The sequence below is a fragment of the Cyrtonyx montezumae genome, unplaced genomic scaffold, assembly GCF_038088225.1.
Source record: "Cyrtonyx montezumae isolate F1298 unplaced genomic scaffold, pur_monq_1.0 scaffold_17, whole genome shotgun sequence".
Taxonomy (NCBI): domain Eukaryota; kingdom Metazoa; phylum Chordata; class Aves; order Galliformes; family Odontophoridae; genus Cyrtonyx; species Cyrtonyx montezumae.
In genome coordinates, this window is record NW_027071903.1 from 27,650,414 (window position 1) to 27,665,711 (window position 15,298).

Here is a 15,298-nt window from a genome sequence, read left to right on the forward strand (position 1 = left end):
GCTACTCACGATCCTCAGAGGTCCTCAGTACAGATATAAGTATGTGAGTATTTCTTGTTAATAAGTAGCACAGATAGGATCACTGAAAATACAGTTCTCTGCTGAAGCATTCCTTCTTTTGGTGTTTTTTTTTGTTGTTGTTGTTGTTGTTGTTTTTTGTTTGGTGGAATTAAGTGGAGAAACTGTATGGTGAGTTGATCTCTCTCCAGAAAATCTAAGATTATATAAGTCATTGTTGGCTGCTGAGGGAAGTAACGTGCAGTAAATGTAAGATTCCCTCATTTCACGCTGGGAATTAGTTACTTGAAGCATGATCACGTATAAGTGTGTATGTAGTTGGTGTTCAGTTTTGTATATGAGAAATAATACAACAATATGTATTTTTTGACAGTGATGGATTTAAAGAAATCATGCCATATGATCACTTTCAGCCACTTCCTCGGTATGTACAATCAGAACAGCATGCGTTTCAGTGTTATCACAATTTTGACTGTAAATTCACTGAGTACTAAGGTCATTGAATGTTGTCTTATGATGCTTTTTGCAGTAAGTAGCAAGTTTATAACAAAATCCTGTACTTCAGTTTTGAAGCTTGCACTTTGGGGGATTAGCTTAATGTTAGGAAGTTAATCTGACAGTCTTGAAAATAGTAACTTGAAAGATTTGAGCAAAGAGTTGTTCCCCTAATCCTTCTCTTGCTGTACTTCTGAAAAGAGCATCTCCTTTAAAATGCATGTATGGATTCTTTTACTGAAAGATTTTTGTTCTGAAGATGTATGCAGTGAATACAGTCACATATACAACTGGTCTCCCTGTGTTACAGGACTCTTCACTTTCCCTTCACTTGAAAGATCCTATTCTGTGGTTATAGGACAAAGGGAAATGGTCACAAACTGATTCATAGGAACTGCACAAATGTGCCTGGGAACATCCCAGTGCAGTGATGGATCACTGGCACAGGCTGCTCAGAGAGGTGGTGGAGTCTCCTCTGGAGACAATGAAGACCCTCCTGGACACCTACCTGTGCAACCTGGGCTAAGGAGCTGCTTTGGCAGGGGGGTTGGACAAGATGATCTCTAGAGGTCCCTTCCAACCACTACAATTCTGTGATTCTGTGATTCTTTTACTTCTTAGACCTATGCTCTATTTAATGACATCAAGGTTGACGTGTCAATTTAAAGATACTCTGTTGTCTGAATGTCTGTCTACTGAGTAAAATTAAGATATGGGAGCACAGATGAATGCCTTTTATTTATTCATTTTCTTTTTTTTCTTCTTTCATCTATTTCAATTACATAACTGTGTCTTCTCTGAAATGTTTAAATGTACATTTAAATAAAGACATCAGTGCTAACAAGCATTGAGCCAGACTTAACTAACATCAAGAATTATAGTCAGTGGACTTAGATGTATATTTATCCCAACTGAATTTCTGCTTTAGAATGCAGTGAAATGAATAAGGTATATTTTTCTAAATGACTAAAGATATGAAGTAATAAGAATGACATCATAGACTTCCATGGCTCAGTGGAGCTACTGATTACAGCTGGTATAAACGGTCAAAGTTTATTTCTGTAACAATTTACACTTGCTGTGGATCAGCTCTCCTGTGATGTACTCTGGCTTTCATACACCAATTTAAATTTTTTTCATTTACATCTTTGTCATCTGAAGTTCTGTAATTGTTCTGTATCTCCCTCCTTCCATTTCTTCTGCCAATTAGTCTCTCAGTTCCTTTTTGTTCAGATCTCCTCTGGAAGTCAGCACAATTTATTTTCATGAGTATGTCATCTTTTGAACCGTTCAACTAGGAGACAGGCTGGAAGAGAAATTTAATCCTGTTTCTGTGCTTTACTGTGCTCAGCATGTTTGCATGACACTGTGGTGAGATGCCTGTGATAAAGCTGTGGGCAGGTTCCCTTATCTCAAACATCAAGAACTACAGACAAAGGTTTGCTTCATTTCAGCACCTCCATGTGTACCACCAGAAGGTGTCTTTCTGTGGGATGTTCAGGAGTAAGAACTGTAAGATGGAAGCAGATGGCCAGGCTGGGCTTAGAGTTGCTCCCATCAGGATGGAAAGATTAAAAATAGGACAAGCTAATTCACTGTGTGCCTTCCACTGGGAAGGCACATGAGGAAATACATCAGAGGTGGAAAGGCACCTCTTCTTCCTGGAATTTTTGAAATACTTGCATCAGTGAGGTCCAGTCTGGTCCAGTGCGGATATTAGTGTTGCTTCAGTGTGGTGAGGTGTTCCTTCTCCATGTTGATGCCTGTAAAGTAATTGCTGTGGATTAATCTGTCTCAGTTCTGCTGGTTTTTGTCTGCTGTTCTGCTTTCTTTTTTCTTACCTGTTCACATGCTAACCCGAAACTGTTCTTGCAAAGCAGGCAGAAAATCAGTGTTGTAGATATGCTTGAGTAAAGCTGTACAGACTCCCCCACCTCAACCAGCAGTTGTACATCACACCTCCTCCATAACACAAGGGCCATCTGCAGGGCTGCTCTGCAGTCCTGTGGCATTTACCACTACTTGCCCATTCACACGAGGAAGTTGTGGGAAAGTCATGGTGCACACCACAGGATCTTGAAAGAGTTCTCCTGAGGCTAGAATTGTAAATGTCCCATTGAAATATTTTTACAGATGGAGAATTCTTTTGAAATAAATAGAAAAATTTCCCAGGATGAAAATTTTCTTTTAAAGGTTTTGGAATGCCTCCATTTATTTCAGACTTGTTGGACTGTTGAGAATCCCTTGACAGCTGTGGGTTCTGGAAAGCATCTCCTTGACTGCCTAAGACCCCCCTTTCCTCAGTAGCCATGGACCTCACTCCATCTTGAAAATGCTTATGGGAGTAAGGGATCTGGAGTGTGTTCGAAACTGATGAGATAAAGAAAAACAACTGTAAAACTTTATGCTATAAACACTTGTGAGGCTAGTATTACATATAGCACAGTGAGCCTTGTACATATAAATCCATGAGCTGCTAATTCATCGAACAGTTAATTGCTCTTTAGTTCATGGCTTTTCCTCATTTTCCCTTTTTCTTTCCTCTTTCCCTTTCCCTCTTTCCCTTTCCCGCTTTCCCTTTCCCGCTTTCCCTTTCCCGCTTTCCCTTTCCCGCTTTCCCTTTCCCACTTTCCCTTTCCCGCTTTCCCTTTCCCGCTTTCCCTTTCCCGCTTTCCCTTTCCCGCTTTCCCTTTCCCGCTTTCCATCTCTGCTGGTTAAGACCATGGGTAAATGTTCCTTTTAAAGACATTATTTCCCACCAGTTTGTATATCATCCCTGTGTTGGAAGCTGCTAGCTCTACTGGTTGACAGGGCTTTGTGGTTTTCCTTAATCTCTGTATCTCTTGCTTCAGGAAATCAGGTAGGTCACCAGGAGTGGCTGAAATGCTTGAATAGTTGCCTTTTGCTTGAAGCAAATTGAAAAGACTGAAAACCAACCCATCCAGTGTGAGTTTAATGTAGGTGGAAAACTGCAGAACTGCAGTAGTGAATGACCAGCCAAGTGTATCTATCACTACTTAATTTCTTCAGGGTCCTTAAGGATGAAGGCAGTTTAAATTTAAATACCTGATTTTTCCCAAAGCAAGTATTAGAGTTCCCCAAAAACTCTTTCATGAACAGATTTTTAAGAGTAGTCTGAATCAGTGTGGGGCAGCAGTGAGTAACTGTGGGTAACAGCATCCTCAGTCAGCGCAGTCTTTCCTGTCTTTGTATAATCTCAAGTGCCTAAGCTTCATGGTCTCTGACAATTGTAAGAAAATAAAATAAACTGTGAAAAATATTTTATTTGGGTGATGTAGGCTGTGGCAGGGAGACCACACGGACGCCAGGGTTCAGTCAAGGAATCAAAGAGAAAGGTTTTTTTTTTGTGAACAGGGTCTCTTATACCTTTGTGCCTCCAGACAGTACTTTTCCACTAACAGTTCATTGGTTAACTGTTCTGCTAAGCTGCAAGTGTTTGTGAATTTTTATCAATGTGCACATAACAAAGCAATGCCTGACCACGAGGAGCCCAATAATCCTTCACCACATCCCTTGTTTTTTCCTTTCTTGATTATCTCCCCCAGGGTTTCATGGTCAGGAGTGTTTTAGCCAGCCTCGGAGCTTGATAAGTCCTAAGGCAACATTCCCACAGTAGACTGTCTGCAAGAAAATAATTCCAGTTATCAAACTCAGTATATTTAGGAAGTTTAGCATAAACATGGGAATTAGATTTTTAGTTATGTTTGTGAAGCTTACTACAATTTGTTGTTCTATTTGTCTTTTCATTTTGCACATGAACTTAAGTCTGAAAAAAATGCAATATAACTCCGTCATTCAATGTATTTATATTAAATGTCTGGTGAGAATTAAGAACAAAATGTAAGTGGGTTTTAATAACATTAAGATTAGATTAAGTTTTTTTGCACTTTAGAGGCTAGTGGAATGAAAAATAGCCTTGTTTTTAATCTACTAGTCCTTTTCCCAGGTGGGAACATAACCCTTGGACTGCATGTTCAGTTTCCTGCGGAGGTGGCATTCAGAGGAGAAGTTTTGTGTGTGTAGAGGAGACCATACATGGAGAGATTCTGCAAGTGGAAGAATGGAAATGCATGTATGCCCCTAAGCCCAAAGTCATTCAGACCTGCAATCTGTTTGACTGTCCTAAATGGGTGGCAATGGAATGGTCTCAGGTAAGTTGAAAAGTGTTTTAAACTATTGTTCCTTTATTTAAAATAAAATAAAAAAGTGTCTGATCTCATGTTATCATGTATTTGTGAGTACTGGCCTACTGGGCAAAATTTGCTGGGATGTTTGTTTTAATTAACTTGGCCTGATAATATATTTTTTTAAAGTTAAATGTGTCTATGTAGGTAAAAATATGTATTGAATTATTTACGCTTCTTAATTCCTGATATACAAAGAAGAGAAATTAGAGTGAGGGGTCAGACCCCTTTGCAATCAGGTTGTTTGTTTCTCAGCTCTTGATAAATATAATCTTTCATTCCATGTAAGGGCCAAAGGCTGATGTGTCTGATGTGTCTGCAAGGAAGATTTTCCTGCATTCTTACCTTTCATTATAGTTACAAGAACACAGAGCCAACTCATCGTGGCTGTAGTTATCTGATAGTCAGATAGGTCAACACTTCTCTAATCTCTTAGTTCATCCAGATGACATCACTGACTCGTAGCAGTGTAGAAACAGTTCTCACAGCACGTCTGACCCAGTTTAAACTGAAAATGTCCACTCTGAGTGCATATTCTCAGTACACAAAATCCTCTGGTTTAGACTGTTGCCTATCAGATAAGCTTTACAAAACCTCAAGAGGTCACTTGGAAAGTATCCAAAAATTGGCTTTTTTTCAAGCATCATTCTTCTCTTTATTTACCTAAAAATGATAGGCACATCTCTGATTTCTGATTAATTCTGGAAAGACTTTGGGAAACATGTCATCAATATTTCCAACTTGCTTTTTATCGATATTTGTAAATACAGTAAAAGAAAGAATGAGACGGTTGCATTGTCTCCTGCAGTGCACAGTGACATGTGGCCGAGGCTTACGTTACCGTGTAGTGCTGTGCATTGACCACCGTGGACAGCATGTTGGTGGCTGTAATCCACAACTTAAACTACACATTAAAGAAGAGTGCATTGTGCCAATACCGTGTTACAAGCCAAGAGGTAAGTGGAACTTGGCCTGAGTCTGTTATTGTTTTACATTTTTGTTAAGGGAATTAAAAGTCCCTAGTAATGGCTCAGAAATGCTAGAAGCTGGAATTTACTGGGACTTATTTTAGTCTTGGCAGAAACAAGTGTTTTAATTATTGGTGCTGGGAGAAGTGTCCTCCTGATATTTGCTGATAATGTGGCGGACAGACATGAGGTGAACATGTTAACTAGATCTATACAACTCAGTCAGACTGGGAAAACTAGGATTAACATCTGCAAGATGGTAAGGAAGAGTCGTTCAGTAACTTGAAATGGGAATGATGCTTGCATGTATCAACTGGGATGCTGTTCATTTGCATCTTATTAATATTATCAGTCTTCTCTGTGGACCTCTTCAGTTCATTAAGTTATCAATATTTTTTGTATATTTCAAATGTTGGTAACAATTATGTAAATTGACAAATATTCTCCAAAAGAGTAGGTACGATGTAGAAAAGTAGATGTGAAGGTGAAAGGAAAAACAAAGATGGGGAGATTGGGAGGAAGTAATATGTTTTATCCTTCACTCATTTCTGTCCCTCTGTGCCCAGAAAATTTCAGTTGGTGCTACTTTTGTTCTTTTCAGGTTTTATTTCAAAGATTATGTTTCAAACATTCACCATAAAGATTTATTCAGAAAGAGTGAAAATTATCTGCAGACAGCTTAATGTTTCTCTTTGGGATGTCTTCAGACTCTAAACTACTCGTCAAGCATGAACAATTCAGGGTTAAACAATGAGGTGGAAATCACCTCTGAAAATAAAAGAACTTTCTGGGATTTTATTTGGGTTTGGAGGCAGGTATCCTCAAGTGTCTAATGTTGCCCCAAGAAAAAGCATCACAGAAATGCAAGATATGTAGACAGATAAAATTACCTAGATTTTTTTTTATAATAAATTTTATTTATAAAAATATTATACTTACATAACATTTTATTTATTTATTATCTATATAATATCTTATTTATTATATATAAATAATATATAATATATATATAAATCTATTATATTTATATAATATTGCTATTTATTTATTTATTTATTGTATATTTATATAATGATTTATTTATATTTTATTTATTATAATAAATAAAATTTTAAATATACACTGAATATTTTTCGTAAAGCTAACTAACTTGATTAGCAAAATGAAAATCTTCTAATAAAGATGGTCCATCTGGAGAACAATATATTTTTACTTTGCTATGGCTTATAAACATTCTTATTGGTTCAGCTATAAACTTAGACTATGGTGGTGATCCATTACACTAAAAGATAAACTACAATCAAATATAAAATGTTCAAACCTGGGGAAGATATAGAGAAGAAATCAAAGATTAATTAGGAATTAAAATCAGATTACTGGTAACCTCTCAATAAAAAGCAGTGACAGGATGGAAATTTCCCAATAATGTTTCATTATGAGCTATATTATTAACGCTGAATAAACAGAACAATAAGCAATCTAAAGTCAAAGGTTCTAAGGAATATAATGTTAACATCTGTTTTCTACCCTGGTTTTGGAGGAATTGCCTGGTGTTGTTTACTTTTTCTCCACCAGAAAAAAGTCCTGTGGAAGCAAAATCACCGTGGTTTAAACAGGCGCATGAAATGGAAGAGACCAGAGCAGTCTCAGAAGAGCCAAAGTAAGTACATTGTCTGTTGGAGTGAATGTTTCTAGCATGTTGTGCAGATCATCTGGACTGACTGTTGCTCTGCAGTTTGCTCTGACATTTGTCCCAACTTGGAGATGAGTTGTGTTATGTCACTAAGGCCGTCATCATCTTTCTCATCTGGGCCATGGGGATTTGCCACGATGTCACATTCAGACTTGTGATAGAGAGCTGCTGTAGATATCCTGCAACAGTTCCAACTCATTAACACTTTGACCCTGCATGTCGGTTAAATATTTTGCAAGGAAGGTCTTCATCTTCTTGTTCTGGGCCATCGGAAATGGTTCTCCCCAAGTGTGTTGGAAGCATTGGGCCAGCACTGTAGGACAGTAGCAGGCAGAAGATGTCTAAGTAATCCTTTTGTACTACGTTACGGATTGGTCTGATTCCACCTTGAGCGCTGCAGTTCACATCAGTCCCATACTCAAGGAGAAGCTGCACAGTTGTCAGACAGCTAACAGCATCTTGTGCAGGGCAGAATAACCCATGTTGTCCTGGTGGTTAATGTCGCAGATGGCAGTTTGCAGGCAATACAAAACCAATTTTGTGTCGCCCAGGAGAGTCGCCCACTGCAGCAGGGTCTCACCTGCATTCATGTCAGCAGGGATGGACAAGGCCCTGGGTGGCATGAGCTGGTGGGGCCTGTCCACCTGCAGCACAGCAGGCTGGGGGATCGGCGAGATCTGCTGCAGCTGCTTGTGCGGCTTCCACTGATAGGATTTGTCAGATGAGAGACCAGAGTCAGGAGGCTCTGTCAGCTTCATCATCTTCCTTGGTACCACGACATTATCATTCATTGTCCAGAGATACCTCTTTCTCTTGTTCCGCGCTTCCAAATGCTTTGTTTTACATTTAACTTTCCCCGATGGTTTCTCACACTCAGCATGTTTCTGCAGCAGAGACTCAGGTTGGAAGCTCTCCTTTTTGCTTCTTTTGGGCCTGTGTGTCTCACAGCTTTCTTCAATGTTTTGCTGTTTGGCAGCCAAGCTTGGGGCTGGAGCACAGCACAGTGAGGCCTCCATTTTCCTCTTTACGCTGGTTAATGAAGAACTTTTCCATCCATCTCTAATGTACGTCCGATTGGATTCAAGGCTCAGCCGTGCAGTGCGTAAGCACAGCTCATCAATGTCATCTTCCACTGTGCCTAAACTCAGAGCGGTCTCTCTCATCAGGAAGTCCGGTGCAGGCTGGAGGATGACTCTCCCTGCACTTTGCTGGGCTGAGAAGCCTACTTCCATCAAACCTAACATTGCAAAGTATTTCTTACTGTCCGTGCTCTGAGACGGCTGCTGTACGTTGTGCAGCGTAGCCTGTCACTCTCAGCAGTGGCAAAGCAGGTTTTCGGTAGACACTCCTCTCTTTCGGAGCCAGCGGCAGCCAGCGCACTCGGCAGAAGCGTCTGTTTGTTGATTGTTAGGGCTCGTTACCATGGCACCGAGCTTCGGCCTGACCTTGCTTCCGACGGTTACAAGACCGTTGGAAGCAGCCGTCTTTCCACCCAACTCCGGCAGTTGTAACTGCCCTAAGTGCTCCTATCCTTTCTGTATCAGTTATGCCTGTTCAGATGACCCCAGAAGCATCTGACTTCGTTGTGGCTTTGATGGCGGTGTTCCTCCTCAGAGCGTCACGCAGCGGCTCAGGAGTTAATGCTGTGCTGGGGAGCGGCAGAGGCGCGGAGCTCCGCAACTGGATGCTGAATAAAGGTGTTGCTGCAGCTCAGAATTGTCTCTCAGCTGTACAGAAATTGAGAATGACACATCATGCATTATTTCTGGAGTGTCTTAAAGCACTCAACTGCCGTTACACAAAACACTCATTTCTGGTTGCACTTTTTCCTAAGAAAAGTCACCTACTTTCATACTGCCAACTTCTAGGTAGGTTTAAAACACACAAAAAAAAAAAGTCTTTGGAATGATAAATGTCAATCAGATTTATATTTCAGGTTGGTTATGTGAATACTTGGACTTGGACTTTTTTCAGAAGACACCAACGGTCATTTTTTGAGAGAGAAGTCAGAATTCTGTAAGCCTTTGCACAGCGTCCTCGATCCAATCAAGTCCTTAAGCACAAGTTTAACTCTGAACACCTCACAGTTCTGCTGACTTGAGAAGATTGACAGATATGCTTAGAATAAGGCACACACTGAAGTATTTCACTTACATGGCTACCCCAGTTAGTTTGCATGGCTGTGTCTGGGAAGACTGTGAGATCTTCAGTTTTAGAGCTAAGCTGATTTTTTCTGCTGGAGTAAAAGAAAGCCTTTCTTTCCATCTTTTTCCACAGTTGTTCACTTTAAGTTTGTTATCCAAAGCACCTGCTAGTGCTGTCCTTGAACTCAACAAGCCTCTAGGTTGCACTGGCATGATATTTGCAAAATTTTTAGCACTGAAAGACAAAACCATCAGTACTCTTCCAATAAACTACAATCTGATCTTGTACATCAAAGATGGCAAGTCTTGTGATGTGACAAGCACTTTTTCTCTTGGTTTCAGAAGGAGCCAGGGATATTGGCCCCTTACCTGATGTCTGTCAGTTATAGGTGAGAGCTAATAAGAATATTGCAGTTATTAAAGGAAGATTTGAAATGATATATTTCAACTTTTTTATCTTTTTAATGTAGTGAAGTTTTTTAGCTTCTGCTTAAGCAATAGCCATTTAACTTACAACGTCTGTCAGAGTTACGAAGCATAGCTAAGCTTTTCTTCTGTGGAAGACAGTTTGTCTTGGAGTATGTCCCAGGAATCCTGTAAGTGACTCCCCCATATACTGTGTTAGAATAGCCTTAAGCAATTAACCTATTGATCTGTTCTCCTTTCTTCTATTTGATTCTACCTCTATTTATACTAACAAGAAGTAGTTGGGAGTTTTAGAAAAGTTTCTGCCTTCTTTCTTCTCTTTTCCTACTTTCTTCTTTTTTATTGTATTTTGAGGAATTGTTTGGGATGGGTGAAAGGTGAAACACTTAATACCATATTCCATAATGCAATCATTTGAATCACCAGATAGCCTTACATATTATGTTGTATCTGCATGTAATGTTTTCACCGTGTTTTACCTGGGCATACCTGAACACAATCTAGAGTTAAATGCAAACATTTCTTTTGTGCTGTGATCATTTGTAGGTTTATTCCTGAGCCGTGGTCTCCATGCAGTGCCACATGTGGCAGTGGCATACAGGTGCGGGATGTGAAGTGCCGGATTCTTCTCTCATTTACTCAGACTGAGGTGGACCTACCTGAAGAGGAGTGTGAAGATGTGAAGCCCCCCACAGAGCAAGTATGTCACGAGGCATCCTGTGACAGCGATCCTGTCCCCTATACACCAGAATTTTCACGTGCTGAAGATGGCAGTGTGATTTATGACTGGGAGTATATTGGCTTTACTCCTTGTTCAGCCACATGTCTTGGAGGTACTTTTATTTTACCTTTTTTTCCCCTTTCTTTTTAATCCTGACTTACAATAATTTGTTATTTGAAGTTGACAGGTTTTATGTTAGTGTTAATCTGAATTAATAATGCTGATATGTAGGAAAACTTGCAGCTTCGGCTTCTAATTTTTTTTCCTAGGTTATTAATAGAGTGTTTTTAATGTGTCCAAGCATCAGGCTTTATTTGGTTAAGTAAGACACGAGAAGTTTTTGCTACAGCAGCTTGTGAGAATGTAGGCTGACAGACATTTGGTGGTACTAGTGTATTTAATGCATCAGTGATGGGCAAAAAAACCCAACCTTTCTTTTCCTGTGAACTGAAAGCATATCATTTTAAAAGTAAAATTTCCATATTAATTGTTTATCTTCCAAAATGCTGCTGTTTTCTGCAGTACAGTAGGAATACAAAATTATTAATTCTATACATTATCAGAGAAAATTTTGCTTTCCATCTGACTGGCCTGGAGATTGAAGAGGAGTTTGTTAGGTCTTGGTACATTGTATAACTCTATAGGATTTCATGCCATACATCTGTCTTCAAGTAGTTATACACATTCCTTTTTGGATGTAATTGAATCTCCCTGTTGTCCGAAGTACATGTAACTAGACAAGGTTGCTGGTGTTGCTACTACATACTGTACTTTGGAACTGAACACAGAAGTGAGTTATGAAGTGTTAAGTGGAGGCAGTGGAATTATGAACACACCTATATATGACAGGAACGATGACATCAGTGGGAAGTGAAGACAGTTGTACCCATAGCAGAAATAAAGCATGTAGGAAAGGGGAGAGCAACTACAATTGGAAGCAGAGAGCCCAGTTTAGAGCTCATAGAAAGCAGCCTGCCTTTGTATTATTCACCAGTTCAAAACTTGAAAATGGAATTTGGAAGGGATGCCCCTGAGTACTATCAGCAGGATGGTGACTGCCTTCTTAATCGTTTAACACTGGTAATATTGATTCATGGGAATAGCAGCACGTGCCATCGCAAAAGATGATGTATACATTTATTCCATTGCCTTCAGTATACATGATAACAGCAAGGGTATAGTCCAAGTATTAACTTAAAAAACATGGCATGATTACAACAACTACTGTCTCTATCTCCTCATTTTGAGGAAATTGTTTTTAGAGATGAGGAATCATGCTCTAAAGCAGAAACAGGGTTTTCCCTGCTACTAAATTTTGCTTTTTTTTAATCTCTTGACAAATTTTTTGTAGTGTAAAATTATTTCATTGCCATCTTTGAATTTATTTTCCTGCTTTTTAGCCACTGTCTTTCTCAGAGGCATTTGATATCCTCCATTTTATTTTTACTTTAGAGATCAGTAGAAGTTCAGCTGAAATAATTTCTGATCTTTACCTGTCATTGCATGTGCACATTTGCATTGTTAGTGTCTTCACATATGAATTTGTCCATGCAAAAGCAGAGGCAGAACAAATTGCATGTGGAGTGCAATCTAAAGGTAATTTAAGGAGAATTTCCTGAAGACAGTAGACTCATTTGCCAGCACAAAGGAACTTCAGAATGACTGGTTAACAGAAACACATCTGGCTTTATTTTGCTCCTGGTGGAGCTGAGTGTGGATTTGGCTGTCAGCTTCTGGTCCTCCCATGAATTCGTGAGGTTGCCTGACCCAGAATTTTCTTGTAGGTGCTTATAATATTCTAACTGTTTGTTTGATGTGAAATAAGAATAACTTATACTTGTCTTTTTGTAACAATACTTCATTATAGAAGTTTGAAAGTTAATGTCTTTTTGTGTTCTCAAGACTTCTGTGGTATCACTGGTACTATGTCTAGACATTTTTCTTATGTGCTGCTTCTGGGAAATGTGGGAAGTTGTCAGGATGCTTTATCAATGAACAGCTTCAGAAGTCCTGTGCTGTTATGCTAGTTAGGTAATACAGATTTTCTTCCTTCTATCAGTTCTAGTTCTCTTGCTGCCTTGGCAGACACTTTCAAACAGACCGAAAATTACCTGCCGATAAGTAGTTTTAAGGAAACCAGACATCTCTTCTGTTTCCAGCTTATTGCAGCACACTAACTAATGATCTCACTGTCTACTCTTTTTTCCATTGTGTAGTTCAAAAGATCAGATCCCTTTCTGCTAAGTTTTATGTTCAAATCTCATTTCAATTAGATGAACTCTTCTGTTAAAAAAAGGAATGTTATCTGAGTTTGAAGATCCCAGTATATTAGGTACTTTTTCTCTAATATCTATCTAGCAGTGGCAATTAAAATAAATTCCTGTGGATTTCTGTGCCCTCGGAACTTCCCTCTCTTCATTGTGGCTTGCACCTCTCTAAATGAGGGAAGAATCTGCAGGGTCCAGGTAGGCTGCAAGGCGTGTAGCCACTGCTCGAGTAAGGACTGAATCTGTTTCACTGCTTGTCACTTGCACCTTTTTATTTTTATTTATGTAAAGAATAGTTTTCTTATTTATATCTTCATGCAGACTAGGCCTTTAATATAAATTCTCCTCTGGCCCCTCTCCAAAGCAAATGTAAAAATGCAGATGGTAACGTTGTTTTTGAGGCATTAGGATTACAGAGAGAGATCAATCTGCAGCTTATTATCAGACATGATGGTTACTTTCCAATTTCCTACTCACTAGGTTATAGAACATAGCCAACATGAGACTTTGGTTGTTGTATTTTCTGCATCAAATCTATGTGCTTGTCAAGTAGCAAACTGAATGCCATAAATCTTACTACCTTTGAGGACTGCTGCATTGTGTTATGACTGCTGTCCTAATTGTTTCTTCTTTCATTCTTTCTATAAATACAAAAAAAAGTTGTCCATGTTAATTTGTCATGAGGCAGATATCACCTGTAACATCTGTAGGAAACTCTGTAATCATCCTGAAAGCTTCAGTACTTGAAGAAATTGCAAGCTGAAAATAAGCCAGCATTGTGCTCTGGCACCAAAGACAATGAGGAGTAGTAGTACAAGTAGAAACTTTGTAGTAGAAGTTGCTTGGGGATCTGAGGATTTGCCCTCATTTTTCCATATCTTTATTTTTTTTTGTCTCAGTATGAACTAATTTGGTCCTGATACCAGAGGCCTCAACATAAGCACAGGTTTAACTTTCATAATATTGTCAGTAAGAAGCAACAGTTGTTATCAGATTGAGTATGCTTGGTAAGAGTAGGAGTTTTTCATGTAAGTAGCAATTTTTTTTATTTTTTTTTAAATCATTTAATTACAACATTTTATCGAGATGTTCTCCACTTAAAAAATAATCAAACACTTCCTGGATCTCTGCTCTGAAAATGCTTTTACAATAAACACAGAGGCATAAAAATGCCTCTTTACAAGAGGTAAATTCTGTTAATTTAATGTAATTACTATTATTCATATTTCAAATGCTTCAAAAATGATTCAAGACCCCAGAAGTCATTATACTGGCTTAAAAAACAACGAGATTCAAAATTAATACATCAGCATTTCCTTTTTGTTTTTTTTCCTCTGTATCTTGTGGCTTTGGAACCTTTATGGTGCAGTCAGTCTGTGCTTTTGGGCTCTTGTCTGGACCATAATGGCCAGAAGTTTACTGTTTGATTTGTAAGAAACCTGAGATTCTTAGAAAAGTAATGGATTCAAGCCATCTGTAAGAGTTTTAGGAAAAACAATTGTTGTGAGACTCACAAATAAAGCTGAGAGCATTTTCCATAAAGTTGTGGGCAATTTGGTAACTAGTTACTCCTTTGACTAGTTTCATCCACTACAAAACCTGTTTACTATTTTACAGAAGGCGTGTATAATAGCATTGCCAGTGTGAATAGACTTGCAGAGTGGCTTAAGCACACATAGGATTTGGAATTTCCTCTGAGTGCTTTCAGGTTGATAGTTCCTACTTCTAAGCAGTCATCAAAATGAGACTGTCTAATAGAAATAAATGTCCTTCCTCTTGAAGGCACAGACTTGAAGATGTTCACCCTCTTACATGCACAGCAACTTTCGAACCCCCATTTTCTTTTTACTATTAAAAGAAGGCAGAGAACTTTTTTTCTCATGCACTATATATTTCACTGCACAGAAAAGCTTATAAAAGAATGTAAATGAATGTGGTTTGAATGCTGGGTTAAAATAGAAAATACTCCATTTCACTGAATTGTAGGATAATTACTACAATAGTGCATCAAATTACTGTAAAAATACTTAGTGCTCCCTGCTGCATACATAATATTTTAGTTAAATTATCTACTATGTTTATATTATAATCCAAGAAAGTCATACATATGAAACTTTGCTTGTTTGAATAATAGATCTTTCCATTTTCCAATTTACATAGAATAAGAAATTTATCCACGATTGAAGTTCCCAACTAATATGAAATTAAAGTTGAGGGTGAGAAATCAGATTAACTTTTGAGATGTTTTGACAGTTAAGTTCAAGCAAGTATTGCATCAGTTAAGTGTAGTTACTTATTGAATAGTGTCCTTAAACCGCAAACTGAGGAACAGGAAGGGAGGTCTGTGGTATGTTTTAACAG

At 38.6% G+C, this 15,298-nt stretch overlaps 1 protein-coding gene across 1 annotated transcript in view; it reads left to right on the plus strand.

Annotated features, from left to right (window-relative positions):
• The window catches only part of ADAMTSL3 (ADAMTS like 3), a 173,382-nt gene that overhangs the window by 121,720 nt on the left and 36,364 nt on the right, over positions 1–15,298 (plus strand). The window contains exons 11-15 of the mRNA XM_065733955.1: positions 392–442; positions 4,481–4,685; positions 5,527–5,674; positions 7,262–7,346; positions 10,496–10,782. Of these exons, the coding sequence (XP_065590027.1) occupies positions 392–442; positions 4,481–4,685; positions 5,527–5,674; positions 7,262–7,346; positions 10,496–10,782 (776 nt within the window). The remainder of the gene's footprint in view (positions 1–391; positions 443–4,480; positions 4,686–5,526; positions 5,675–7,261; positions 7,347–10,495; positions 10,783–15,298) is intronic.